Below are 27,140 nucleotides of genomic sequence, written 5' to 3'. Positions count from 1 at the left end.
TAACCATACATCAATGAAATATATTGTTTCCCTATACAATTTTTTTTTGGCAATATACATTAAAAATACAAGTGTTGTTAGATGGTTTTAGAAAATAAAAACATCACATTGCAAGATGTAAAAAAAAAAAAAAAAAAAGTATTTTTTTTAACAGAATGAAATATATGAGAAATTCTATAGAATAAACAGACAGTAGTGCATTTGCTTGTTTTGAAGCTGTGGGAGCAATAAATGAAAACACAGTTAATACTGAGTGGTCTTGATTTCACTATTCAACTCTCATATAGGTCGATGTAAGTTCAAGGAAATTGATAGGCATGTGCATCTGTGGTACTCACATAGGGGGAATTGAAAGCTCATAGTAAATAACTCTTTCAACCGTTATAAAAATTGTAGATTCATGAAAGCAGTTGGATGAATAAATTGCCTTTCACATATTTTCACATGAAGATGCAGTCAGCTTTAAATCATATCTGGCTAGATTAACTATTAATACCAAATAAGACTCCAGACTTTGATTGGGGCTGCAAACAGGATGCATGTAAATTAAAATATCAAGAGATTTAAATCACGGTCGACCAAAGACTACATATGAGATGATGAAAATATTTCATTTTTGTTCCACACCTTTTTTTTCACAAGTGGCAGGAGTCTCTAAAGTCTGTGTAAAGGAGTACACCTTGGTCTAGTTGCGAATCAATCACAGCGCTAACACAGACACATAATCAATCGTGCACCCACTCCCTCTTATGGCCAATTTAAACAAGCAGGTCTTTGAACTGTAGTAGAGTTATAGAGAAACTCCACATGGGTAAAGAGAACATGAAAACCATATTCAGAAGAATGTCTGACAACACTGCAAACTGTTACACCACCAATATCTTAACAGTTTATTGAAGACGTGAGATTGCTTCACATTTGCTTACACTTTAGATTGCTTACACTTTAGCATACCAGTATACCAGCAGCAACAAAAAGCAGGAAGAATGGGTGCAGCGAATTACATCAAGGTGTCTATTTTGCAACCATTAGTTGAGTTTCAAAAGTCCAAATCAGTTATTTGTATCTCTTTCCCTTTTGCAAGTCATTGAAAATTAGTAATTGAATATACTTACAACTTCTATTTCTAATGTATAATGTGGAACTTTATTGCAAAGGAAAAGTAACTAGTTGTCAAAAATAGTCCTGTCCATACTTTTAAGAATCATTAAATGATTTACATTTGGCAGTGAAATTGAAATATTGCTGTGGCATGCTGGCAGAGCAATTTGTCATTTAGACAATAATGACTAGCACAGGGCCAAAATGTGATGAAGTACATCTACCACAATGTTTTATAAGAAGTATGTCTCCCAATGGACTAAATGTCTGTCTCTAATTTTAATCAACAGACATGCAATCCTTTTTTTTTTATTTTTAACTTTGTATTTCCCTCCGTAAAATAGTAATTTGGAGTGATTCAATAAACGTGCTTTGGGTTATTTTATGTCACTATATATACTTTTATGGTAAAGTCATATTTCATGATATGTAATATGATCTACTGTATATTCATAAGGTTACTTTTGACACATTAAGGGGTTATTTTTTGTATGATTATTCACGTCTTCGTTATAAGAGGGGCGATCAAAAGGACAATATAAGGTAAGTGGGAGCAAATTTTAATTTGAAGAAAGTAAACGTCGCTTAAGTCTGGAGCTGCTCGACACAACTTCTGTGCGCCAATAGCGACATCAAGCGGTGGATTTAAACTTTTAACTATTTAATAGGAAAACGAAACTGAAAGACTTAAATTTTCTTCGATGTTACACACGGAGCGTCATGATTGGTGTCAGAGGCGTTTAATCTCCGGGATCGTCAGACGAGTGTCCGTGTATTTTTTGCGTAAAACGCGCAGTGATGGAATCTGACAACGATGAAATTCGAGAGAGAATCATTGAATTGTTTAAAACGAGGCTGAGAGGGCTGATCGGGGCTGAGCAGGTCGTGGATCTCATAGAGTTCATTAAAGCCGAGGACAAGGAGCAGATCAGACAGAAAGTGAGGACCGAGGGGAACCTTGTGGCTGTGGATCTCCTGATCGCCGCGGTGGTGCGCAGGCCGCACTCTCCAGGATGGTTCACGGCCTTTGCGGACGCGCTGAGAAGCGCAGGTTTTTCACAGGCTGCCGACTACATCCAGCTTAAACTCCCGACACCTGAAGACGAGGCGGAGAGCGACTGCTTCGTCCAGATTATTGAGCTACTGGCCGGCAGCCTGAACGACATGAATACAGACGAGGTGGCGACGCACTGTCTATCCAGGGAGATTCTGACTCTTGAAGACTTTCAAAGAGTAAGTAACGCAGTGTTGTGGGACTGAACTGACTCATCACAGGCGAACTATCTAAATTCTAGTTCGAAAATTATATAAACATTAAAAAAGAAGAAGATACAATTATCATGGCCCCCATTTGCCTTCTGCCCCTCATAATGACAATATCGCTTTAATTATGTGAGCTTTGTTGAAGAAATAGTGCATTTACTGCCATCACAATTAGTTATGTCACTAGTGTCCTACTAAACTCGCATATCCCAGTGCTTATGAATCAGATGGCCTGTCAGTTTGCATCGGTAGGGCAAACGGTGAGTATTGTGTGAGTTGTTGATCTAGTTTGCAGTGAACATGCCTTTTCCACTAGATGGCAGGCAGATACACAAATGTGTTCGGCTGTGGAGCGGCTGCTCTGCATTAAAATTGCATAACGACGCCAGTCATTGTGTCTCTTCCAGGTTAAGACTGAAACACAAAACAACGGACCCATGAGTGGAGCCCGTGAACTTTTGACAAGAATTGTAAGAAGTAAACAAGGATGGTTTTACATCTTTGTCCAAATTCTCAGAGAAACTGAACACAACCTCCTGCATGATCTGATGGGGTGGTCAGCCGACCCTGAAGGTGACGAGTTTCTTGATCTGGCTTCATTGCCAACTTCATTGCTGGTTTATTTATTCATTTATTAATGCATTCCTTTGCTCATTCATTCATTTATTGCTGGTTTAGAGAGATTGGACTAAGCTGTATTCAGAGGTGGCGTCACAGTTCATGAATGTTGGTTTCATACTAATTATAACAACGATTCACCAACACATATTTCCTTATTGTAGTCCAGGGTAGAGAATCCCAAATTGTAATGCAGGACCCCTTTGGTACACTCCCATATGTTACAAGGGAGTCCTAAAGCTTTGTCTGCTCTTACGTAATAAAATTAGAATTGCACATGTCCATAAAAGGACTTGAAGAGCAAACCTGGGGAATTTCCCTAATTTGTAGTTACAATAGTAATCCTGCATTGGTTCACAGTGGGTGTGTCCTCCAGCATTTAATTTTGCTGTAATGTGATAGCACATTGAAGACCAGAGAGGGGGGGGGGGGGGGGGGGGTCTAACAACTAATATTGTCTTAATCACCAGTAACTTAACCATTTCAGCCATTCCAAATCTAATAAAGCCAATAATCTGATAACTTGCCAATTGTGTTATAGGAAGTTTGAGGCATTGTTGTAATCACATTATGCCAATAATCTAATATGTTTATTAAATCAGAAGTAGCATTTGTTTACTAAATGTAATAACTGCTGTCAATATTGTAAGAACACATAAATAGGACTGCATTTCTTTAAAATGAAAGCTCTTTTGCTGTTTTTGTGCACTTTCCCTATTAAAATAGGCATAGTGGATGACATAGCCATCACACTCATTTATTTAGGGTACATACTATGTCACCCTCTCTAAATTGTGGTTGTGCAAAAATCTTTTAGAGGTTTTTTTGTGTTTTCTTGAAAAAATTATATTTCTGTGACTCTTCAAAAATAAAATGTGGGGATTTGCTTATCTTTTTTTTTCTGTTTTCATTCTCAGAAGCCAATGACAAAGAATCCTTACTGAAAGATAGACGTAAAGGGGACGGAGCCGCATCAGGAAAGAGCATGGAAGCAGCAGAAAGCTGTGAAAGCCCTGAGTTGATGTCTATTACTGTCAATGAGGAGTGCCACAAGGAAGCCACAGGTCTGCACTTATAATGTGATATTGCTCTTAAAAGTCAGTCAGTTGGTTATTTTTTCTCCTACTTTTATGTGATAATTTAGTTTGCACACACTCTTTTGTTAAACAGAAAATAATAAGTGCATGTAATGTGACACTCGCCTGGTGTAGCCTGGTGCAGCTGTTCTCCACATGTGCAGAGACTTCCATCGACTGACATTCATCAAAACAATTCCTTCAAAGCAGTCTGAAGCCTGAACTATATATTAATTTATTAAATTTCATACTATAATGTTGTTAGTAAACAGTCAGGTGTACAGTATAAGGGCCTCTTTGAGCCCATTTATATATAGCGTTAGGGTGTATTTTCAATGAAAACTTTTTCAGTTTTGCCTTCTATATTATCAGAACTCTGTGCAAGCAATGATCTGCCAAACATCCCCGAGCGCCCACAGCCAGGTGGGTCTCACTCACTCTCTCACCTTGTTAACACAAATCCAATAAGTTTGTTTTTCACCAATAGAATGCACACCAAAATGAAATGCCTATCACAGGAAAGTTAATTGTTTTTACATCATAACTCTGTAGCTGCCAAATAAGCGTAGTAAAAACATGCTGCCACACTCGCGAAACATTTCTTGGCTCTGCCTGCTTAACACCAAAGAATAAATTCCATGTGTGTAGCATGAGGAACCACATTGGGGCCACAGAGGACTGAACATAGTTCTTCAAATGAAAACCACATGCTGAGTTTTCTATGAAAATGTAAAGGAAAAGTTTAATTGAAGTCACTGTAGGATACTTTCCTCCTCTGGAAATCAAGAAGTTTGACATGTTTATTGTAATTTGATTACTTTAGTGACTACTCAAATCTATCACTTCCCTAAACAGTGTCGTAGATCTAATATGAATACATTTTGAAAAACTATTTCATGAGGTAGCACAAAAGGAGAAGATAGCAAACTGAGGCTGTGGAAGTATCGCTGAAAAACACAGAATCATTCTTTTTTTTTGTCATTATCTTCATCGTCATCATTATATTTGTATTTATTGTCAATATTATTAGTTACATTTAACAGCTGCCTCAATGGGAGTGAGTCTCTCAAGCTGTTTAGTTCAACAATTTCAAACAGAAAAAGAATAGCAGCAGCCTTCAAGTCTCATGCAGAATTGTTTGGGGGCCGTCTGTTTACTGTCTTTCTTTAATTACTAGAGTTTGGGAACTGCTGGTAGGAGTTAAGAAAGGGTCACAGTTCACTTCTCAGTTATATCTTCCCATCAGTACACACTTGCACTAACTCACATGAAGTTATTTGTAACAAAAAGGGAGTCCCAGAAGGATAATTAAAAACTGTTTTGCGGGGGGGGGGGGGGGGGGGGGGGGGGGTTCGTAGTCATAACAGGAGGAGAAAAATAAACTAAGAGTTGATTGAAACAGGGCATCGAGGAGTGGGGTAAATCCACAATGTACACCGTGTCTTACTCATGTATTATTCTTGGCACAGAAAGAAAAAAACTGAGTCACTACCTGCTCTCAAATTTAAGTTTCACTCACGTAAGCCACGTTGAGTCTTGCAGACAGGAGTACAATACTGAGGTTAGGAACATGCCATAAACTGATACATTTCCACTGAAGTGAAACTCAAAGGCCATTTGGCTGGGTGTGCACTGACAATTATATGATGAGTATCTATTGGCCATTTTAGTTCAAATGAACTGCATGGTTCATGTTGGGCACAAAATAAAGCTCTACAGTGCCTCCCAGTGTCATAAATAATAGTGCACAGTGTTTATATTATCTATGACAGGTTTGCTCATTTACAGTTGTAAATTGTTGTTTCCCTCTTAAAATAACAATGTGTCTGTATGATGAAGGTTCTTTTGTACATATGAATGCCTTTTTCATAGCAGCATTGAAAAGATGTTTCTTTATAATAGCAGAGTCACAAACAATGAATGGAAATGTTTTCTTCTGCTGGTAATGTCTGTAATTGTGGGTTGCTGACAGGGACACTGTTTTAGTATGTGAACTTCTGCTCTACATTTCAGATGGAAGTGACTTAGGAGCGGCCGCCCCAAGTCCAGAAAAAGATATTGTTCTTAGAGATTATCAGATGGACGTTGCGAGACCTGCCTTGGAGGGAAAAAACATCATCATATGCCTCCCGACAGGAAGCGGTAAAACCAGAGTTGCAGTTTATATTACTAAAAAACATCTGGACAGCAGGAGAGCGGCGGGAAAGTCAGGGAAGGTGGTCGTCCTGGTGAACAAGGTACTACAATCCAAGTCTAGTTATACCTGACTTCTGCGTTTGCACTATTATGATAACCTACTTCTGTCCAATTCAGATCCAAAGCAAACACAGTGTGTTTGCACACATGGGTCAGCCCACCACAAATTATATGCCTTGAGGTTTACATATTTCATTGCACTTTGTGACTATTTGGCACATATGGGAACGACCTAACCAGAAAAAGAACCTCTCCAGATGAAAGGTTTTCCAGCTATAAAATAAAGGAGCTGGCTTTGGAAGCTGTTTATAGCCGAGGGATCTTTTGTGAGTGAAAGTCATCACATTGGTGGATTCTTCAGAATTGAAAATAACAGAATAATCAATAGGTTGTGTCTCTGCAGTAAGAGGAGTGCAGGCTCTCTTTTTAAACATATCAACATCTTACAGTCATTGCCCAAAAGACTGAATTCTGCATAGCCACAGTGGGGAAAAACCCTGGACATATTCAATAATGTAGCCACAAACACACCTTCCATAAACATGTGTAAAGTAATAGAAACTCAGACTGTGACTTTAAACCATTTCTCCTCTTTGTTCAGTTAATTATGCTCTGTGCCCTGCAGGTTCCTCTTGTTGAGCAGCATTACAGCGCAGAGTTTCTGCCGTTCCTGAAAAAGAGCTACAAAGTGGAGAGAGTCAGCGGAGACTCCCAACTCAAAATCTCTTTCACAGAGATCGTGGACAAAAATGACATCATCATTTGCACGGCCCAGATTCTGGAAAACTTCTTGGAGAGGTCTGAGGAGGGAGAGGACGAAGGAGTGAAGTTAAGCGGTATGTGTTTCACCAGCATTTCAAAAGAGTTATAGCAGCACAACTGGTCATCAGGCTCATAGTTTATTTTCAGTTAGGCTAGTCACAGAAATGTGCATTCAGGAATAAACATGAGTGCAACAATTTTACTGAGATCTACAGCTAAAACCTGTCCAGGCTTAAGCTTCAGACACTGACAGGTTGTGGAACAGAAAGCCGTCCCGAGGACTCGGAGCAGCATCTCCCCTGACGGCATCTTGTCAAAGTCTTCAGATGCTGCCGTCCGCTCCTGTTGGCACTCACCAGTCCAAGGTGGAATAGCCATCTCAGTGGAACATATGCTGTTTGTTGCAGTGCCTGATAGTATGTCCTTTTATTATTATTTTTTTCCTTGCTGGTTTCCAGTCCACACGTCTGTTCAAGCCATCAAGGTGTGGCTGAGCAGATTCACATGAGAGCCTCGAGCTCCCACAATACATCAAGCTGACACTCTCCATACTCTTCTCCTCGGGGGATACGTTTCTACCTGTGAACATGTGAAGTCACTATAATGAGCCTGCTTGGATTTTTATACCATTTTTTGGAGTCATTTACATGATTAAACACAAGGCATTTGTCATTTCACATTGCATTTCACATTTTGCATTTTAACAATATAAATAAATGATTCCCAAGTGAAGTAAAGTCGTATCCAAATGAGGTGAAGTTGAATGTTAGGATAAAAACGCTCAACCGCACGATCTGAAGGTGACAGTGTCTATTGGGTTCACATAAGCAATTTCATTTGGAGAAAAAAAAAGTGTGGTGAAGTGCAGTGGCGCCGCCAGGATTCAACCCCCCCCCCCCCACCCCCGAGAGAGTTTGGCCAGCTGGAGGTCCATAGGTACTGCAACCTCGGCCTGGCGGGGAAGGCCAACAGCAGCCCAGGCGTTAACTTTTTTTTTTTTTTTCACATCTTCAAAAACGTATGCACGGTGCGTACAGGATTCCAGCTGGCGGCGCCACTGATGAAGTGCAAACAAAAAGTACATTGGTTCATTCCGTTTGCTCCTGCACTGGTCATTTCAGCTGAATAAATGGGTTGCCAGGTCAGTGTGAAAACAACCTTAGAATCCAGTGTGGCTGTTCTCACTGTAGCAGTGGGAGGTACGAGTTCCTGGGCAGAAGAAAAATGGCTATTTTTCATAAGTGGATGACAGAAACAACTGCGTCCAATTCAGTTCACAATAGTTAAACCATGTCGTTAATGTGACCCCCCCCCCCTCCTTATGAATGTGTCAGGTTTACGTTTCAACATGCCACCAGTAACGCTTTGAAGCAGATATTTCCATCATATGTTATTGTGTGGCTTGAGCTGCGGCGTCAAAAGTTCCCAAAATAATTCTGGTTTCATGTGGGTGGATTTATTTTACAGAGAACTGGTATAATCTGTGAAGGAATCCAACCATTCGTTAAAGGAAAATAAATAAACAGCACAAAATTGGCAGTTTTAGGTAAAGAAAATTGCAGTCTTTCAAGATTTAAGCTTTCGCTAATACTGTCACTGTGAGAAATGGAGAATTGTCTCATCAAAGGAAGCAGTTTTACCAAAGAAGCACAAGATCCAGATCGGTATTGTTTAATCAAATCTAATGTTCATGATACTGTAAGTAAAGTAGCGGGCTGCCTTCTCATTTTTATGCTTTATCTTCTGCCCAAATAGATCTGACGCTGATCGTAATAGATGAGTGTCACCACACGCAGAAAGGAGAAGTCTACAACCTCATAATGATGCGATACCTGAAGCAGAAGCACAAGAACAGAAGGCTCTTGAAGGAGCAGAAGGAGCCTTTGCCCCTCCCTCAGATCCTGGGCCTGACTGCCTCTCCGGGAGTTGACGGAGCCAAGAAAATGGAGAAAGCTGTGGATCACATACTGCGTGTAAATACTGTTCTCAACTTTCTGTTGGCACATCTGTTCACAAAAATGTTGCCGCGTAGTTTGTTTAGCAAAAACATATTGGTGAGATACAAAGTGTAAAAAGGTCAGACGCAGTGGTTTTTAATGTTATGAATTCAGCTTTTAAATTACTCTGCACTGATAAACTATAATTTCACACACACACATACACAAAAAAAGTCTTCTTTTTTTTTTTTCACTTTCAAATTTTTTCCCCTCGTCTAAATCCTGCCCCAGATTTTCCAGCTTGGTCATCACAGATCTTTTTCATCCAGTCAAGCTGTTTCCAATGTTCAACCCTGTCCCTGCACAGAGCAGCCATAAAGCTTCCCGCAGCCGCAGCGCTATGCCTTTAACTCTCTGTTGGACATGCAGGAATTGATTCGAAATAGTGTGTGAATCTGTGCGTCTTCCCTCACAGATATGTGCAAACTTGGACGCCTCCAAAATCATGACAAGGAGCCTTGGAGAATTCAAGAAAGAACAGAGGAAACGAATTGTAACTGTCGAGGAGAGAAAAGAGGTACCAGGACATCATTTTGTGAATGATTTATTCATATAAATTTCAACATGTTCTCTGGATGAGGTAGTAAAGTTGTCATGTGAATCACAAAATGGCCTTTTCAGGATCCTTTTGGTGATGTGATCAAGAAAATCATGAATGCCATTCATGTCCATGCTGACCTGAGCCCGAACTGTGAACTTGGCTCTCAGAACTATGAACAATGGGTTGTTCAAAATGAGCGTAAAGGTGAGTGATGACTACAGCTTCTGCCTCTGGTTCTTTCTTTCTTTCTTTCTTTCTTTCTTTCTTTCTTTCTTTCTTTCTTTCTTTCTTTCTTTCTTTCTTTCTTTCTTTCACGTTTCTTCATTAATTGCAGCTGCAAAAGAAGGAGACCGGAAAGTGCGGGTTTGTGCAGACCACCTTCAGCAGTACAGCGAGGGCCTGAATCTCAGCAACACCATACGCATGTGTGACGCCTTAAACTTCCTCTCCAAATTCAATGAGGAGGAGATTAAGAAGAAAACTGCCCCAGATGAGGAACACGACATACAAATCACAGAAACAGAAAGATTCCTCTTCCGCCTGTTTAAAGGTAGACTCAGATAAAACAAGTGTTCATTGTCCGACTGTTTGGGGTCTGAGGGGGCAGAGACTATGTATTAACAATAAAACATTGGTGTGTTTGCACAACAAAAATCCCTGCCAACAGTGGGGGGGGGTGGGTTGAAGTAATATCTCATTGAAGGGGCCATTTAATTGTATTTGTTTTTGACATGGTGTGCAAATAGCCTTTTGAGACTTCTTCTAGCACTCCAATTAGATTTTCTTCTGCTGCTGCTTTTTGTCATGCATTGTATTTTTTTTATAGAATTGGTCAACATTTTCAAATAATTAAAAAATATATAGAAATAAATACTAACCAGATTGTATATTTGTGACATCAAGAAGTAAGTGGGTTAACGGTTTCGGGGGTTTGAGACCTAAGTCCTAGTCCAAATCTTGACGAGAAACTGATTATTTCATTTATCCTGCAGGCAACAAGCAGACCCTGGAGAGCCTTGCAAAGAATCCAGATTATGAAAATGACAGCCTCTCAAAACTAAGAACTATTATATTGCATGAGTTCAGCAGCAGGACAGAAGCCCGGGGGATCATTTTCACCAAAACACGGCGCAGTGCCATTGCTCTGAACCAGTGGGTTCAGGAGAACTCCAAGTTTGCTGACATAGGCGTAAAGCCTTCGTATGTCATTGGAGGAGGAGACCAGAGTGTAGTGAAACCAATGACTGCTGTGAGTGCACGATACACAGAGTTCTGGGCATTCCGTGGATACAAATCAGATGTGAATTTTACTTAACTATTGTCTGTAAATTTGTGTTAATCAGGCAGAACAAAGGGAAGTGTTGAAGAAATTTGCCACCGGCAACGTCAACCTGCTGATTGCAACAACTGTGGCAGAGGAAGGCCTGGACATCCCCGCCTGCAATTTTGTCATCAGATACGGCCTGGTGACCAATGAGATTGCAATGATTCAGGTCAGTGATGTGAAGGTTTATGATCAATAGCTGAGGTGTCAGCCTCATTTTAGTTCAGGAGCCACAACAGCCCAGTTTGACCTTGAGGGATCCCGTTGGTTTTGTGTCCTGGGACGAAGCTGAGCCAAAAATCAATTAAAGCACCATTACAATGATTCATACTGGGGGAGAGTTAACTTTGAATCAGAAACTCCGCAATTAGAATCCCACTAACAAGGCTCACCACGGCAGCTTCCTGACTACAGCCTGTAAGTCCACACTCAGCCTGAAACTACAGCTAAATGAAACATGCAGATCCACTGGAGCTGTGTTCTTTCTCTCACTGTGTCACACGGAAACATATTGCTTGTTTCTTATCATTGAATCATTGTATCTTGCAGGCCCAAGGCAGAGGCAGAGCCGAAGACAGCACTTACACCCTGGTTGAGGTGAAGAACTCTGGAGTGGCTGAAAAAGAGTTTGTGAATGAGTACCGCTGCAGCATGATGGACAAAGCCATTGTCAAAATCGGAGCTCTTCATCAGGGAGAGTATGACAAAAGAGTAAGTTCATTCTGATATCTGACATTGTTTATGTTAAGCTAAAGTTCAGCTTCAATTAGACTTGTCTCCTCTTCTTCAGATCACAGAGTTTCAGCTTCAGGCTATAATGGAGGCGAAAGTGTTGATGACAAAGAAGAAGCAGAATAGCATTAAAAATGAGACTCCAGCCAATGTGGTGCTTCGATGTCGCGGCTGCAACAGCCATGTCTGCAGCGGTGAAGACATCCAGATCATCGAAAACATGCACAGGGTCAACGTCACGTCAGAGTTCATGTATGAATTGTGATCTATAAACTTCTTTGAACCTTCCAGTGAACTGGACGCCTCCGCTGAAGTTTCACAATGATGATAAGTTGTTATTTCTGTCCGACAGGAAACTCTTCATTCAGAGAGAAAACACCTCTCTTCAAGAACGACTACTGGATTATGAAACCAATGGCTACATTGCATGCAAATCCTGTGGGGAGGTGAATTCATTTGTTTGTGCTTTGTTCGTTTTTTTTGTAACTTGTACAAATCTAAGCAGTGATTCTAATTGTAATTAGGTAACTAGGCAATTGGAGACCTCTGATATAAGCAGTATAGAGGAGGAATGAATGGAATCTGTGAGGGTCTGTTTACCGTTTCGTGTTTCTGTAATGTGTGAACTTCTGTACATTTTTCACAGAGATGGGGGTCAATGATGATGTACCGAGGGATCGAGTGCCCCTGCCTCCACGTGAAAAACTTTGTGGTGAATATCAGCGGAAAAAATATCAGCAAATGCACAAAGTGGAGTGAAGTCCCCATCAAGTTCCGTGCATTCAACTACATTGACCATGCATCCCAGGTGGCCCAGAGTTCAGATGATGACAACTAGAGTCACTAATCACCACATGCAGCTTAGCGTATGTTCAAATCTTTGGGGTTTCTCTTTGCATGAACTACTGCAGCATCACATTCGCACAGAGGTGTCAAGCACATTATAGGTCCTTGCCCACATGCAGCTTTTATCTGGTTGCAGTTTGTAGTAAAATAATAATACAAAAACCTTCAATCAAAGCAACAAATTCAAATACATCCTCAAGTTATTCATATTTTTCATGAAGGTTTTACAAAAGCCTGAACAAGCTGATACAGTACGTCTTCTTAATCTGAATCTCTTTGCCAAAGTGATTCTCTTAAGATTGTGTCAGAGTATAAACTACTGAAGCATTTAGCATGCACATTTTACGAAATACATCAACCACCAGTGGACATATAATTTGAGTACTAAATTGATGAGATGACTAGAAGCACTTTTGGTGGTGGATTTAAATGCCTTGCGGTGCTTAAGTTTCTGTTTATGTGACAAATGTCTTGTTGAAGGTGTTACTGATGGAATGTGCCAATCCAGAGATGGATAAAGATTTGGTATTCTTTGCCTTGAAATAGCCTTATTATGCCTTTCATATATTATGGGTGCGAATGATTGTTTTCAAATAAACTTGGAGGTATTTTAAAAACGCGTTTCCTGGTATTTTTCAATCAAACCCTCCCGAGACAGAAGCCTGTGAGCCTGTGATAGCCCCTCGGAGCTCAGCTGTCAACTGAAACAGGTGCTGTTGATTCTCCATATAATGCATCCACTTAGTGACTCACTCCTTTTGAGACTGTCCATGCTGTTATTTTTAGAAAGCGTCTTTTTCCGCACAGATAGATCACCTGTGCGATCAGATCGCCTGGGACTCGCCACAAGTTTGTCAATTCAAAGTAATAAAGCAGTAGTAAATAATCTTTTAAGTGTGTGTATATTTTTACTCCACAATATATGGGCAGATCACTCATTTACCAAGAGGATCACACAAACAGATTGAATTGAGATGCGATTTAGATCAATTACTATTAAAGATCGGAGTTTATTTGATAAAGAGGACCAACTGTTGCGCGGCGGTTTTGCGCGAGGGCAACTGGAAAGGCATTTAGTTCCTAATACTAACCAGGACAAGTTGTGCGCTCTTGGAAAAGTTGCTCCGCGGACTTCAGGGAGGCATCTCCCATGTCTGCAGTCGGTCTCAGGAATGTGCAGCAGAGACCTCGACTAAAGTAGGACGGAGCCGAGTTTTCCGCTCTCGTCGCTGTATTTAGTTTAAAGTCGTTGTTGCGGCTGTTGCGCAGTGGGAGTATGTTAACCAGGCTGCGCGCCCAAGAAGTGACTCCGAACTCGCCGTCAGCGATCTTCTGAGGATTATTGGGCGTCGGGAAGTTCAGGGCGGCTGCATCGTCTGCATCATGGTCAGTAATCGATTCTTTATCGACTTTAAAATATATAGTAATAGATGGGGGGGAGGGGGGGGGGTGAAATATCGACTTTTAAGTGAACTGGAAGAACACATTGTTTCGACTTACTTCAGAGTGTGTGTTTGTGCGTGCGTGTGTTTTGGTCAACTTTTTGTGTCACCTTTCACTTCACAGGGGTGCAACAAGATGATGTGGGCGCTGGTGGGAGCGGCTGTCGTCATCACGTTAATAACGATCCCTGCCGTCTATTACAGCAGTAAGTTGCTCCAGAGGTCTGCCCTTTTGTGTCTGAACCTCCAGTCCTGGGAAACCCAAAGCAGCTTGTGTTCCAACAGCGATCCAGATCCTGCCTCGGGATCAGTTTCACTGTATTTACATTGCAGACTGTTAAACTGGACAGAGCAGTGTTACTGTCAGTGGAATGGCATGTTGCTGAAAGTCAGGGGAATTAAAAAAGGATTGAGTCGACAGTTTTTGGTGGGAAACAAAAAGAAAGAAACAACTAATTAATGCAGCATGTGCGTCATTTCAGAATCCGGGATAACCAAAAGGCCATTCACTCTTGAAGACTACTTCAATGACACCATCAGATGGAGATCCTACTATTTGTATTGGATATCAGGTATCACCTGTGACATCACCTTTGCTGATTTGATGGGTCATCAAAATCTACCCTGTACAAAAAAAAGTAATTTTCTTGTTATTTACTCCTGCAGATAAGGAGTATTTGCATAAAACAAGAGACGGGGCTGTCTTTCTCCACAACGCTGAGACACTGGAGGAGTCACTATACTTGAGCAGTTCAATATTTGTAAAATACATTTCACTTATTAATTTATTTGAATGGAACAGTGCATATTAGTGAACAGACACCGAGTGCTGTAAATATGCCGGATTTAGCGCAGAGAAATAAAAATACATATGATACAATATATTGTATATCTTAAAATATGACAGATTTGGAACAAAAACTTAAATCATAAACATTTTCAATGGTGATTTTCTTGTTGTGTTCTACACTGCAGGAACAAGTGGATGCCACTGGTTACCTTTTGTCAGGCGATTATAAATACATCGCTTTTGAAAGCAATTACACAAAGGTGAGATGCCACTTACTGCAGTGTATTTGTGAACACAATCATGTTTGCTCAGTTCAATCTAAATATCTATTCAAGTGTATGGGTTTGGTTTTTGTTTTTTTTTTTAGATAGAAATCAATCTGAGACCATGTTTGTGTTTGAAATCCTGCAGCAATGGAGGCATTCATTCACAGCTTCATATTCCATCTATGACAGAGAACGTTCGTAAGTATAGCATAAGACACTCTTAAAGAGATGCACTGATGTGACTCATCGCACTGCTGTTCATCGCTCATTATGTTTCTCATATTTCCTCATAGAACCTTTGTTACGGCTGTGAATCTTCCCCCTGAGGTGCAGTACTTTATCTGGGCAACAACAGGAAACAAATATGTGAGTTTACACTGCTTGTGTATTTTCTCTTCAGTTAAATTACTCCTTCAGCATCACTGAGTTTACTTCATTCAGACCAACTGGATGTTTTTGAAATTCAAGCAATGAGTGAATGAAATATAAACATACATGCATATTACAGAGTTAGAAAACTGCATTTTTGGTTTCTTGGATTGTCCAGCATTTCATTGTGGTGCAGATTCCATTAGATGAAGCAAATGAGTATTATTATAACAAGTAACAAGGTCAGGAGATGATTGATGAACTTTGGCACACTGAATCATTTCACTGTTGCTCATCAGGCCATGTCCTTGAATGTTAACATGAAAGAACACCATGAAGTTACAAAACATAACAAGAAGATTGTTTAAAGGCTGAATATTTTTCCACAAGGTTTATTTAAACAATACTCCAGTTCGGTTGATTACGTCTAAACAACCTGTGCATCTGTGAAAGACTTAGGACCTGTGCAAGGTCTCGATTCCCCGGACCCGAAGTTGGATAAAGTGATGTAGAAGATGGATATTTGGATAAAAACATTAGAAGGATCTGAGTCACTGCATCCATTGAAGCAGTCATGTTACACCTCATATTTGAAAAGAACTTTAAGAGCTGCATAGAAATTCAAAGTGTCAGAGGCAGACCGATTCCTGCACTGATAAACAATCTCAATGACAATGGATGAAATTCTGATTCTGATTTTAAGGCCCAACAAAACCACAGTAACCTTACATTGAAGCATGATGACTTTGTTTTTTCATCTTTCCCCCCTCGCTCTTACTGACACTCAACATTTCAAACCTGAAGTGAAAGTTTGAACCTTCACATACTGTATGATACTGATAATCAGCTTTCTTGTTTATCATGGAAGCTCAGACGTGACTGAGCTTTTTCAGTTGCTGCACCTTTACTGCTTTTTTTTAACGCGAGAGCTTGACACACCCTGCTTCCATTTCATATTGTTGCCATTTTATTGTTTTATTTTGTATTGTTTAATTATGTTTTTCAGTTTCTAAAGTACGATATAAATTGTTGTCTTGAGGTTTGTGTGAGCACACGTATCTGTATATTTTCCAGGCCTATGTCCACAACTACAACATTTTTCTAAAGCTGAACGCCACTGCGTCTGAAGCTGTCCAGTTGACACACAATGGCAAAAAGAACGAGATTCTCAACGGTGTCCCTGATTGGGTGTATGAGGGTAAACATCTCACAATTAACTTTCCCCAATTCACATTTGTACATCTGTAAACATTTATTCGTCTTTTTTTTTTTTTCCTTTTTAACAATTGCAGAAGAAGTCTTTGCATCAAATGGGGCCATATGGTGGTCCTCCACTGGAAAATACCTGGCTTACGTGGAGTTTAATGACACAGAAGTGCAGAGGGTGGAATACTCATGGTATGGATCAGAGCAATATCCTGAGACGATGGCTGTTGCCTACCCTAAGGTAGGCCTTGTCTAATGGGAAATGTAGTCATGTTGAAGAAAGATACATCCCAGGAGGTTAGATTTAACATGTTTGCACGGATTGCATTATTTCAGTATAAAATACAAAAGAAATAATTTAATTCAATGGAAAAACTTTGTAGTTTATATATCATGATACATCTGATGGAACAATTCATTTTACAATTATAGTAAACAAAATGGATTTGCTTTTCTCTGTTCACGTTGTAATCTGGCTTATAGAGATGTGTTGCACCAAACACAAATGAATAACTTAATATTTTGATTTGGTTCAGGCTGGATCCTCCCTTACCAAGGTGAAACTGTTTGTGGTTGACACCACAAATCCATCCCACCGTATGCAAGTGGCTCCCCCAGCTTCAGTTTCATCTGGGTATAATCTTTTTCTTTTTTTTTTCCTTCTTAATGACAGCAATATGTTGGCACCTCGCTTCATTTGTAATCCTTGTCACTTTCTGTTGCTTTTCCCCAGCGACCACATCTTGTGCTCAGTGACCTGGGTTACAGACCAACGCGTCGCTGTGCAGTGGCTCACCAGAAAACAGAATCATGTGGTTGTACAGATCTATGACTTTGATGGAAACAGCTGGACAGAAAAACAGGTAGCTGTCGCTTCTCTGATGATCTCTTTGTTCAGGAAGTCCTGACTCGTTTTCAGTTACTGACCAAGTACCGAGTTCATGTGCATGATGATTCACCCAAAGTGATGACTGTACTTGCAGAAATTTGAGCAAACAAGCAAGACCGGTTGGATCGGCCATGTAAGTTTTTCAAAGTTACCACTGCTGAGGTATTTATTTGTTTCTGAACTGAAATTGATTTGATGCATGATGATAAAATATGTTCTTTTTTTTTTTTCTTCAGTACATGCCTTTACCTCTTTTCTTTGCTGAAGATAACCTCAGTTTCTACAACGTGATGAGTGACACTAAGGGCTACAAACATATTCATTATGTAAAAGATGTAAGTGTCATATTTATACCTGTTGAAATATGTCCATTGAGTCTTCTGTGTTAAGTGACTTACTTATGACTTTCTCTAAAAGGGCATTGCAACACCTATTACCTCTGGGAAGTGGGAAGTGATCTACATCAGCAAATTAACTACAGTTGCTATGTGAGTACATAAACCCAGTGTTTCCCTGAAAATGATACATTAAAATGCAGTTATACATTTGAGCAGGAATGACTTTGTGTGAAATATTTTTCATCAGATATTTTGTGAGTAACGAGTACAAAGGAATACCAGTACAAAGAAACCTCTACAAGTAAGAACCACTGTTTCTGCATCTGAATATTTATTTACAAAGTGAAATGTCAATGTAAATCTTTTATTATGTATATCTGGCATAAGCTGAATGATAAGACATGACTTTAACGGAAATTAATGGTGTGTGTGCATTCATTTGTCTCTTCACTGTGCTGGTTAACTCTGCAAATGATCCGTTTAAACATGTTTTCCAGATCTGGCAGACTATAGAGATTCAATCAAGAATTGTACATTTATATAATTATTTATTAATTATTGGTTACATTTTACAACTCGTGGTGGTTGAGTGGTTACTGATCTTGCCTCTCAGCAAGAAGAGTTTTGCCTTTATCCGTGTGGGTTCTTTCTGAGTACTCTTAATTCCTTGCCACAGTCCAGAAAACCTGCGTTCAAGGTTGATTGTTGACTCTAAATTGCACGTCTGTGAATATGAGTCTCTCATGTGACCTGGGATCAGACAGTTACTGGTCTGAATCCCACTGCTGTCAGGTCTCCACTGTCAACTGTTCTTTCTTCATAAGATGGAGGAGTATGTATGATGAATGGGTTAGATCTTCACTGATATCAGACAGAACTGGTTACATCTAATGCAGATTGGGAACAAGAGCTACAACCATGTTATTTACCGCTTTTTTAATTGAGAAATATTTATCCTAACCATATGTAATGGTCATTTATAGCTAGGCCCTGTCCAGTAGGTTTCCATGTGGCCCGTAGGGAAGACTCACTGCTTGCTGTTCTATCGGCTGAAGACATTTGGAGTTATTGACTTTGGTTGGCTGCTTGCTTTTTCCACAGGGTAATGATTGGAAGCAGCCCCTCAACCACTCAGTGCCTCACCTGCGACCGGATCAAGGACCGGTGTCTGTACAACTCAGGTTACTTCAGCTTTGACGCCACTTACTACCGGATGGACTGCTATGGTCAGTTACTCACATTTTCCACTGAGCAATAACTCACCCATGCAGTCGTATAATTGATGGGGGGGGGGTGGTACACTGAACAATGATCAGAGGCACTGAGACATTATACTATTTTTGTTCTATCCAGGACCTGGATTCCCTCTCTACACTCTCATGGACAAAAACGGCTCAGGTGCTGGCTACATATGCCCTCAGGTTCAACACATTACCCCAAGATCAGTGTCTTATCATAAGTGACTATTCGATTATCTCACAATGAGCAGCAGAAAACAATTTAAACAGTGAGGACAAGGAAATTAAACACCAATTTCTGAGAGCTAAACTATAGTTAGGAATGTAATTGAAACTGGAATTCCCTGCCAGGCCTTTTATAATGGTTTCAACTTCAGAAACAGAATTACTTTATTAATTCCTGGGGGGAATTCTTGTAACATAGCTCTACACAGAATAGATAAGATTGTTAAATATATTTGAATAAGGAACATTGAATTAAATGTCAATATATACAGGGTTAAGCGTAGCATAGCAGAGTGAGCTTAACAGTGAGATTAACACATGCTGGTTAAGTCACAAAATATGTGTTAGCAGTGATCCTGTCCTAAATAAAAGTAGCCAGGTTGGTTCTGCCTGTGATTCTCACTCACACACTTTAGAAAAATGTTTGTCAAACATTTTTTTATACACTATTTCAAATGTGTATATGATCACCTTTATTCTTGCCTCTTGAATAGAATTCACAGTTGTATCATATTTTTTTCATGTATTTCTCAGAGCTTGCTATTCTTGAAGACAATAAGGACCTGGAGAATATTCTGTCTGAGATCCAAATGCCAACAATCCAACATGGGACGATGAAGATTGGAGGATTTGGTGAGACGACGTATCCTCATAAGATATATATATGGTCCAACAATAACTGAAGTAATATGACAATACTGTGCTGTAACCAGTCCATCACAGGGAACAATTTACAAACAATTTAGTCACCCACTAACCTCAAATGTTTGCCTTTGTACAAGAATGAATCTGAGTCCATACAGAAAGGTTACTCACATGCAGTAAAAACATGCAAGGAAAAACCAAAACTATCTGTGATCAGCTGAACATGTTCAATAATAACTGGACCTGATAGGAAAACAAAATGCAAATGAACAAAGTCTTTTTTTTTCTCTTGTTAATCAAGATTAATTTCCAGTGTCCTTGACTTTTCTGCGCAGTGAAAATCAAATTAAACAAAAATCTCCACAAACAAAACATACAGTAAAGTGTGTAAGACCATGTAGAAGCTTTCTTTTTTTTTTAAATTGATGAGAAGGTAACTTTATTTCTTATGTTCTTGTGCATTTAATTTATTTATTTTTTACTGACCGTGCAAGTTTTAATTGTATTACCAGAAATCCTAAATTAGTTTTTGTCACCAACAGATCTTTGGTATGAAATGATGTTACCGCCAAATTTCAAGAAGACAAAAAAGTACCCTCTTCTCATTGACGTGTGAGTGAACGGTCGTCCTCGCTGCTCCTTCACAGTCGCACTGCACCGTGGGAGGTCTATCAGCATTCAGTGGCTTTTGCTGTGGCTGTGTCCTCATGCAGGTACGCCGGCCCTTGTAGTCAGAATGTGGAGTATCGCTTCAAACTGAACTGGGGCACATACCTCGCCAGTTCACATGGGATCGTTGTCGCCAGTTTCGACGGGAGGGGAAGCGGCTACCAAGGTGACGATATAATGCACGCCATCTACAAGCGCCTTGGGACTTTTGAAGTGGAAGATCAGATCACAGCTGTAAGGTAAAAGTACCTTCAATCACAGCTGTCACACGAGTGGTATTCACAATGTTTAATGTTTTTCCAACTCTGTTTGTGTTCTCTTTTCCAGATAATAATTGATCTCTGTGTTACAGGAAATTTATTGACATGGGATTTATTGATAAAGACAGAGTTGCTATATGGGGCTGGGTGAGTTGTATTTTATTTTTATTTAAGTTTTTGTCTTGCTTTTTTAAATTATTGCTCTCGTTCAGTAAATGTGACTTTTTGTGACCTTCAGTCTTATGGCGGATATGTTACCTCAATGGCCCTGGGCGCTGGAACTGGACTGTTCAAGTGTGGGATTGCAGTGGCGCCAGTAGCCAAGTGGGAATATTATGGTGGGTGTACACGGATACATACCAACCTGAAGCACATAATCCTTTGGACTTGCTCTGAAGGCACTTTATTGTTTTCTTTACATCGTTTCTACAAAATTGTTGAACCAGTGTGCCTGATTTGGAGGATATGGAATATAGTCCTCACACCAGTGTTTTCACTATTGTACAGTATAATTATATGAATCCAAAAATTGTGTTGTTTGAGTCATTACTTCTATCTCATTGGGGAGTGTTTTCTTTACCAGATCGCTAGATTATATGTCCACATCGCCATCTTCCTGCACTATAGAAAACTTAAACCATGGCTGGACATCAGATTAGACCTTTTTTATTGCAGAAAATAATACAACTGTATTCTGGCTGCAGCATAAAAACAAGCGGTATTTGGTTAATGATAGTAAAACTAGAATGTATTGCTTTGTGTACGACAATTTGATATGCTGATTTGTTGAGTGTATGTTTTCAAAATACAGATGTGCATATATACAAATATGTGCGCCGAGAGATCAGTGATGCAACACTAAATGCTGCACCTTAATGCTCGAATGTCGCATTCACATCAAAGCTATACTGTGACGATGAACCTGTAAAAACAACACTGGAGGCTGCAAAAAAAATTCCCTGTGAAATTATAGACTTTTGCCAACATAACTCTGAGGGGAAAGACTACAGCAGATGGGATTTCAGACCTGTTATAGTATATTTGCCAAATAAAACTCAAAGTCAAGTCATTTGTCATATTTCATGTCTAAAACCAATAACAAAAATCCACCAATGAAGGATGTGGTGCTTTTGCATTTGACTGCATAATTAAAAACAGAATAATGTTTAAGTTGCAGTTATTTTTCTTTTAAAAAAAGAAAGAAAAAGAAGCCAACTTGTTCTGACTTGTTGTTAGCAGGTGTTCAAAGAAATATTAGCTTTATTATATCAAACTCATCCTGTGGATGAGTGTGATTTGATAGTGTTTCTCTATGTTGTAAACTGAAGCATTAACTGAGCTTTATTTTGCAGATGCTGTGTACACTGAGCGTTACATGGGCAAGCCAAAGGAGAATTCCGACGGGTACAAAGTAAATATCAGAAAAGTCAACTCTTTCACTATTTTCATACAAGCCAAAATTTCTAATATGAACTTGTAATGTTGCATTTTATAATACGCCCACATTCTGTAATTATAGCCACCCTACAAATTACAAATATAACATACATTATTGACGATTCATTATTATTGTCACATTCATAATTCTTTCAACAATTTGTATATTTAGACAAAGAACATGTACAGTTTTGAACGTATCCGGAACCATAGATGAACATTTAAACTGTTTAGTCTGCTTAAATGTTTGAAGTAACTGAGAGAAAACCAACATATATCAACAGTTCATTTTTAATTTGCAAAAAAATACTTATCAAGTAGCTTCAATAGATAGAATTACTTTTACATCCAGCATGTTCCTCGCAGAAAGCAGGCCATAGTCTCATCTTAGACTCAGAAAACAAACGTTATGTGAGGAGTTGAAAAGGACAACCCCAGCATGTGTATGTACCAAAGAGATCAAGTTTATTTGTAAATATGACTAATCTTCCACTTTACCGTACCAAGGTCAATCTGATGCTGGTTCTGCACCTCTTTGGGCCTAATGGGTTTTTGGAAGGAGTTTATTTATAAGTCCAACTTTGTGGAAGTGATAGTGTTTGTCCAGTATTCCTGGAACCTTTTTTTCATTATTCTAAAGCATTGCCCAATTTGCTACTTATTCAGCTTTCTTGGCCTAATAAATAAAAGCACATGGTTTTTTTAATAGATTAAATGCAGTATGTTGAATTACTAATATGCATCAATTTATTGCCAAATGCAAGGAAATGTATTACATATTGCATTCAAACTATTTATTAATACAAAATGTATTACATTTTGCATATTTTTATACAATTTGGCGTGAGGAAGCTGTATTTTATTCTATTTTGTGTTTCTTCAGAACTCCACAGTGACTTCCAGAGCAAAGAACTTCAAGACAGTCGACTACCTCCTGGTCCACGGCACAGCAGATGGTACGTGCAGTCATTTTCGGTCTTTTCCCCATTTGTAGTGGGACGTGCACATGTGGCAGCCCTATTTCCAAGTGACGCAGTAAAGCCCTGCTCTGTGATGCTCTGTTTGATTTGGTGAAAACTTGAGCTTTGATGTTGAGTCACGTAGTGAGCGCACTGTCTTTCCTGTAGACAATGTCCATTTCCAGCAGGCTGCACAGATCTCCAAAGCTCTGGTGGATGAGCAAGTGGACTTTGAGGCGATGGTAAATATTGGCTCGGGGAATGGGGGCTAATATTGGCCAGGATGGTGTTGGTTTAATGAAGGTTTCAGGTGGAAAAGAAAAGACAAAAAAAAAAAACCCTGTGATTGAGTAATATGCACAGAATTGGTTGTATGTGTGTGATTTAAGATTTGTATCATCAAATGGAATTTATTTATGGCTTTTCTTTTGTTGTGGTTTGCAGTGGTACACCGATAGGGGCCACACCCTCCGAGGATCAGCCTTCCATCATATATACACCCTCATGAGTCACTTCCTGCAGAAATGCCTCGTTGAGCCCAAATAGCTGTGACCAAGATGACCAAAATTATTATGGATATTATTAGGTTGTTTTTTTTCTAGTTTTTGTTTTTTTAGCTTTTATATGTATAAGGATTTTTGTTATTATTATTTGCAATGGATGTTGTATTGCTTTTACCAATGAGTATCTGTATTTTATGTTTAAGTTGCAATAGACATGTAAAGAATTACATTTCACCAAAGCCATCGCATGCATTTGTAGGTGAAAACTATTTCTGTAAGTCGGAGAACAAACAACAACTGAATTGCACAGCACTGATTTGATGTGAAGCATTGTCTTTTGTGTTGCTGTAATGTTCAAGTAAAAGTGAATAAACGTTTGATACTTTACAGAATTTTTGTCTTTTTTCCTTCAAACTACACAATATTTAAGTCCAAATGAGATTTTACTACATCAGCAACAAGTTATTATGCTGTATCTGAACAAGAATATTAGGATTATGTGAAATACATGTATTCCTTTGAATAAAATGTTATGTACAGGTTTTATAAAGAGAAATTAGATACTAATGACAAGCTGAGACAGAATTATTGAAACACAGCCAGAGGTCACATTTGATCGGGACACTTAAATTGACCACAAAGAAAATGCTGGTTTCTTTTTTTATTTAAACTAAAGGCAAATACGTTCAGCAGACTGACGTAAGCTGATTAATGGATTGAAAGTAACAGAGGACATGGTCTCTGTGACGCCGGAGTCACCTGGGAGAGTGCTCCTCGGCTGCTCTATATAAGGCTGAGCAGATACAGGGGGGGATCATGAAACAGATCCAGAAGAAGAAGAAGGACACCAAGCAGCATTCTTTACAACCCCTCTCTGAAACCTCCCAACAGAAGGAGCGCAGCAGGTAAGAAATGTACAACTGTTTATAGCATCCTCAACTTTAAAAGACTTTGTTGAACAATTTCTCGAAATTTCTGTGTCTTCCTCAAGGCTCAGAAAATCAGAAAATGAAAAGCGCTCACTCTTTGGCTGGACTCCTGCTCCTCATCATCATTCAAAGCAGCTGGCAGGCTCCTGACCAGGACACAGACCGAAACGCCATGTAAGTTCTCCTCATTGTTCTTCTTCTTCTTCTTCTTATTATTATTATTATTAGTAGTAGTAGTAGTAGTAGTAGTAGTGGTAGTAGTAGTAACAATATTACATTTTGAATATGTTTTTTTTTACATTTACATTTTATATTTAGTAAGGCAAGTGTGTCCTGTGCTTTTAGCAAGTGTGCTAATTTACTGCTGATATATATATATATATATATATATATATATATATATATATATATGAAGGCAAAATCCTTTTTACAAAGAAATAATATTGTAATGTTATTTCTTGCAATATTTAGATTTGAAAACACCCACATCCAAAACCTGTGTAAAGCTCGAGGTATGACTTTGAAGCCACGGACAGAATTAAAATGAAATTATCAAAGAGGCCGTCAAGATAAAGTTTGGAGAGACCAGGCAGCATCACAATATAGTGACAGAGAACATGGAGCTGATTGGTGTAACAGCAGAGAAGGCAGGTGATGGATAGGGGAGATAAAAGAGGCACTTTGAATTTGCAAAAGCATCTCAAAATATATATAATATTAATAGATAACTATTTTCTCTGTTTTATTACTACACCAGTTTGATACAAAGTAAAATGTTTAAAGCTTTCTAAACCTTCATTGTGATCATTATGACCTCTAGTTGATGAAATGGGGAGAAAAAAACATCTGATATTATGAACTGTCATAATATTTCAAGACAGTGTTTTTTTTTTTTTATCTACATAACTTATAATTGAGAATTGCACAAATTAAAACAGAAAAGTCACTGAAATCTTTTTCATGGTATTCTACATTTTGGAGATGCACCTGTATAAGTGATCACTGTGGATGGAGATGAGGTGTCAGATAAAGAGTTCTGGTGTGATAATTGGAATGAAGATTTCATTTAGTAGAAATTCCCTCTGGTGAGGGAATGCTAATCAGTCATCGGATACTTACAAGACATAGCAGCTTGTACAGAGAGTAACCTGCCCTCCTCTGTTGTTTCTATTGTGCACAAGGCTATTGACCGAACGCTCAATGCTCAATGAACCAATTGAGCTCTCAAACATGAAGAGACATTCAGAGGGAACATTTTCCAACGACTACAGTAAATATCTGGAGACAAGAAGAGCACAAGACTTTGTCCAGTGGCTGAAGAACTCAAAAAGGAACGAGTGAGTGTCACAATATTGCTTAATTTAATTTAAATTAATTTAATTTAATTTGCTTTAAAACGGTAGATTTTGAGGTGGCCGTCTATTGCCGTCACTTCAAGACATTAACAAAGCACTCCACGATGGTGTTTCCTATAATTAGATGAACCTTGGTCTTGATCTGCCTCAGCTTAGTAACACGTTTTTACTGTGACTTTATTGTCAGTAGGAGTCTATTCAGACGCCACGCAGACGGCACCTACACCAGCGATGTGAGCTCCTACCTGCAGGACCAGGCAGCCAAGGAGTTTGTGTCCTGGCTGAAAACCGGCCGAGGCCGAAGAGATTGAGCTCCAGCAGGCTGCTTGTCCAGCTGAAAATAATGCAACTGTTCTCACTGAATCTGTCCAATCATTTGTTTCACAATCTGTACTAGACTTTTTCTTGGTAATGCTAATAAATTTGCCTCACGAAAACTCTGTTGGCCTTCGATGGTTGAAGGAAAGGTTCTCTGAATGTAAGAAAAAGTCCCAGTCTTCGCAATCATTAACGATTTCTTTTCATGCCTCTCTAAATCAAAAACGTGGTCTGCAAATCACATTGGAACTGAAACCGCAACCTCGCTCTAGTCATGTTCGTGGAAATCCTCGGGACATTCTCTTATTCTTCAGAAGAGTCTTGTTTCGTTTTCAATAAAGAAATGTGTACAATCAGTGAGCTCACTTTATAAAATTCATTTTTATGAAGTCTGGTTAAGCTTTTTTGTCGGACTAAGTAGTAAACAAAGGACATGCTCATAAATTAACTCGTAAAATTGACAATTGAATTGACAAATTTTGACATGTAGCAGTGTCCAGACAGAAAATACTGATGATGAAAATAGCATTTCAAGCTAAATGTTAATGTTATTACAGCTGATATCAATTCACCAGTGGGGTTTTTTTTGTGTGCAATATTCTTCTAATTCTCCTGTTAATGGAGACAGAATAAAGATAAGAAACATGAATCCCAGGAGAGCCATGAGCAGAGGTAACACTGTGATGAGTGTCACCTGTCAGCTCCTAACTGCTGAAGGATTCCCGAGAGATGCTCGCTGAGGAGGAGGGGGACGTCTAATGAAAGGAGAGGGAATCCTGTCAATCAACAGCATTAGCCTCGCTGGGAACGACGACTGGGTCGCCACTCTTCAGCTCCTCCTGGCTC

The 27,140-nt window shown here is 39.2% G+C and overlaps 3 protein-coding genes across 4 annotated transcripts; all 3 read left to right on the top strand.

The window, feature by feature from the left end:
• The first annotated feature begins 1,818 nt into the window (after positions 1-1,818).
• Positions 1,819-13,064, top strand: ifih1 (interferon induced with helicase C domain 1). The gene is made up of 16 exons (XM_080498472.1): positions 1,819-2,334; positions 2,772-2,937; positions 3,900-4,046; positions 4,431-4,481; positions 6,072-6,295; positions 6,880-7,090; positions 8,772-8,989; positions 9,429-9,530; positions 9,635-9,758; positions 9,889-10,104; positions 10,547-10,803; positions 10,898-11,047; positions 11,428-11,589; positions 11,669-11,862; positions 11,963-12,056; positions 12,257-13,064. The coding sequence occupies exons 1-16, from the start codon at positions 1,900-1,902 to the stop codon at positions 12,446-12,448; spliced, it is 2,943 nt and encodes a 980-aa protein (XP_080354598.1). The 5' UTR covers positions 1,819-1,899; the 3' UTR covers positions 12,449-13,064.
• Positions 13,065-13,707: 643 nt separating this feature from the next.
• On the top strand, positions 13,708-24,045 carry fap (fibroblast activation protein, alpha). Of its 2 annotated transcripts, XM_080498743.1 has the most exons (26): positions 13,708-13,842; positions 14,023-14,104; positions 14,381-14,470; positions 14,565-14,659; positions 14,874-14,948; positions 15,100-15,152; positions 15,248-15,320; positions 16,398-16,521; positions 16,616-16,770; positions 17,066-17,163; positions 17,263-17,392; positions 17,513-17,551; positions 17,655-17,753; positions 17,836-17,906; positions 18,004-18,057; positions 18,858-18,982; positions 19,110-19,154; positions 19,754-19,852; positions 20,407-20,476; positions 20,578-20,772; positions 20,886-20,940; positions 21,032-21,131; positions 22,146-22,204; positions 23,114-23,186; positions 23,358-23,431; positions 23,634-24,045. In XM_080498743.1, the coding sequence occupies exons 1-26, from the start codon at positions 13,840-13,842 to the stop codon at positions 23,733-23,735; spliced, it is 2,238 nt and encodes a 745-aa protein (XP_080354869.1). In that variant the 5' UTR covers positions 13,708-13,839; the 3' UTR covers positions 23,736-24,045. The 2 variants fall into 2 exon arrangements, 1 of the variants encoding a protein (XP_080354869.1); XR_013936667.1 differs by lacking the exons at positions 23,358-23,431; positions 23,634-24,045 and having other exon boundaries at positions 20,578-20,699.
• Positions 24,046-24,700: 655 nt separating this feature from the next.
• On the top strand, positions 24,701-26,287 carry gcgb (glucagon b; the record flags this gene model as incomplete). The annotated part of the gene is made up of 3 exons (XM_080498381.1): positions 24,701-24,795; positions 25,803-25,958; positions 26,167-26,287. The coding sequence occupies 3 exons, from the start codon at positions 24,701-24,703 to the stop codon at positions 26,285-26,287; spliced, it is 372 nt and encodes a 123-aa protein (XP_080354507.1).
• Positions 26,288-27,140: the final 853 nt, after the last annotated feature.

Source organism: Blennius ocellaris (assembly GCF_963422515.1).
Source record: "Blennius ocellaris genome assembly, chromosome: 6".
Classification (NCBI taxonomy): Eukaryota; Metazoa; Chordata; class Actinopteri; order Blenniiformes; family Blenniidae; genus Blennius; species Blennius ocellaris.
This window is presented reverse-complemented; position numbering and strand designations above follow the sequence as displayed.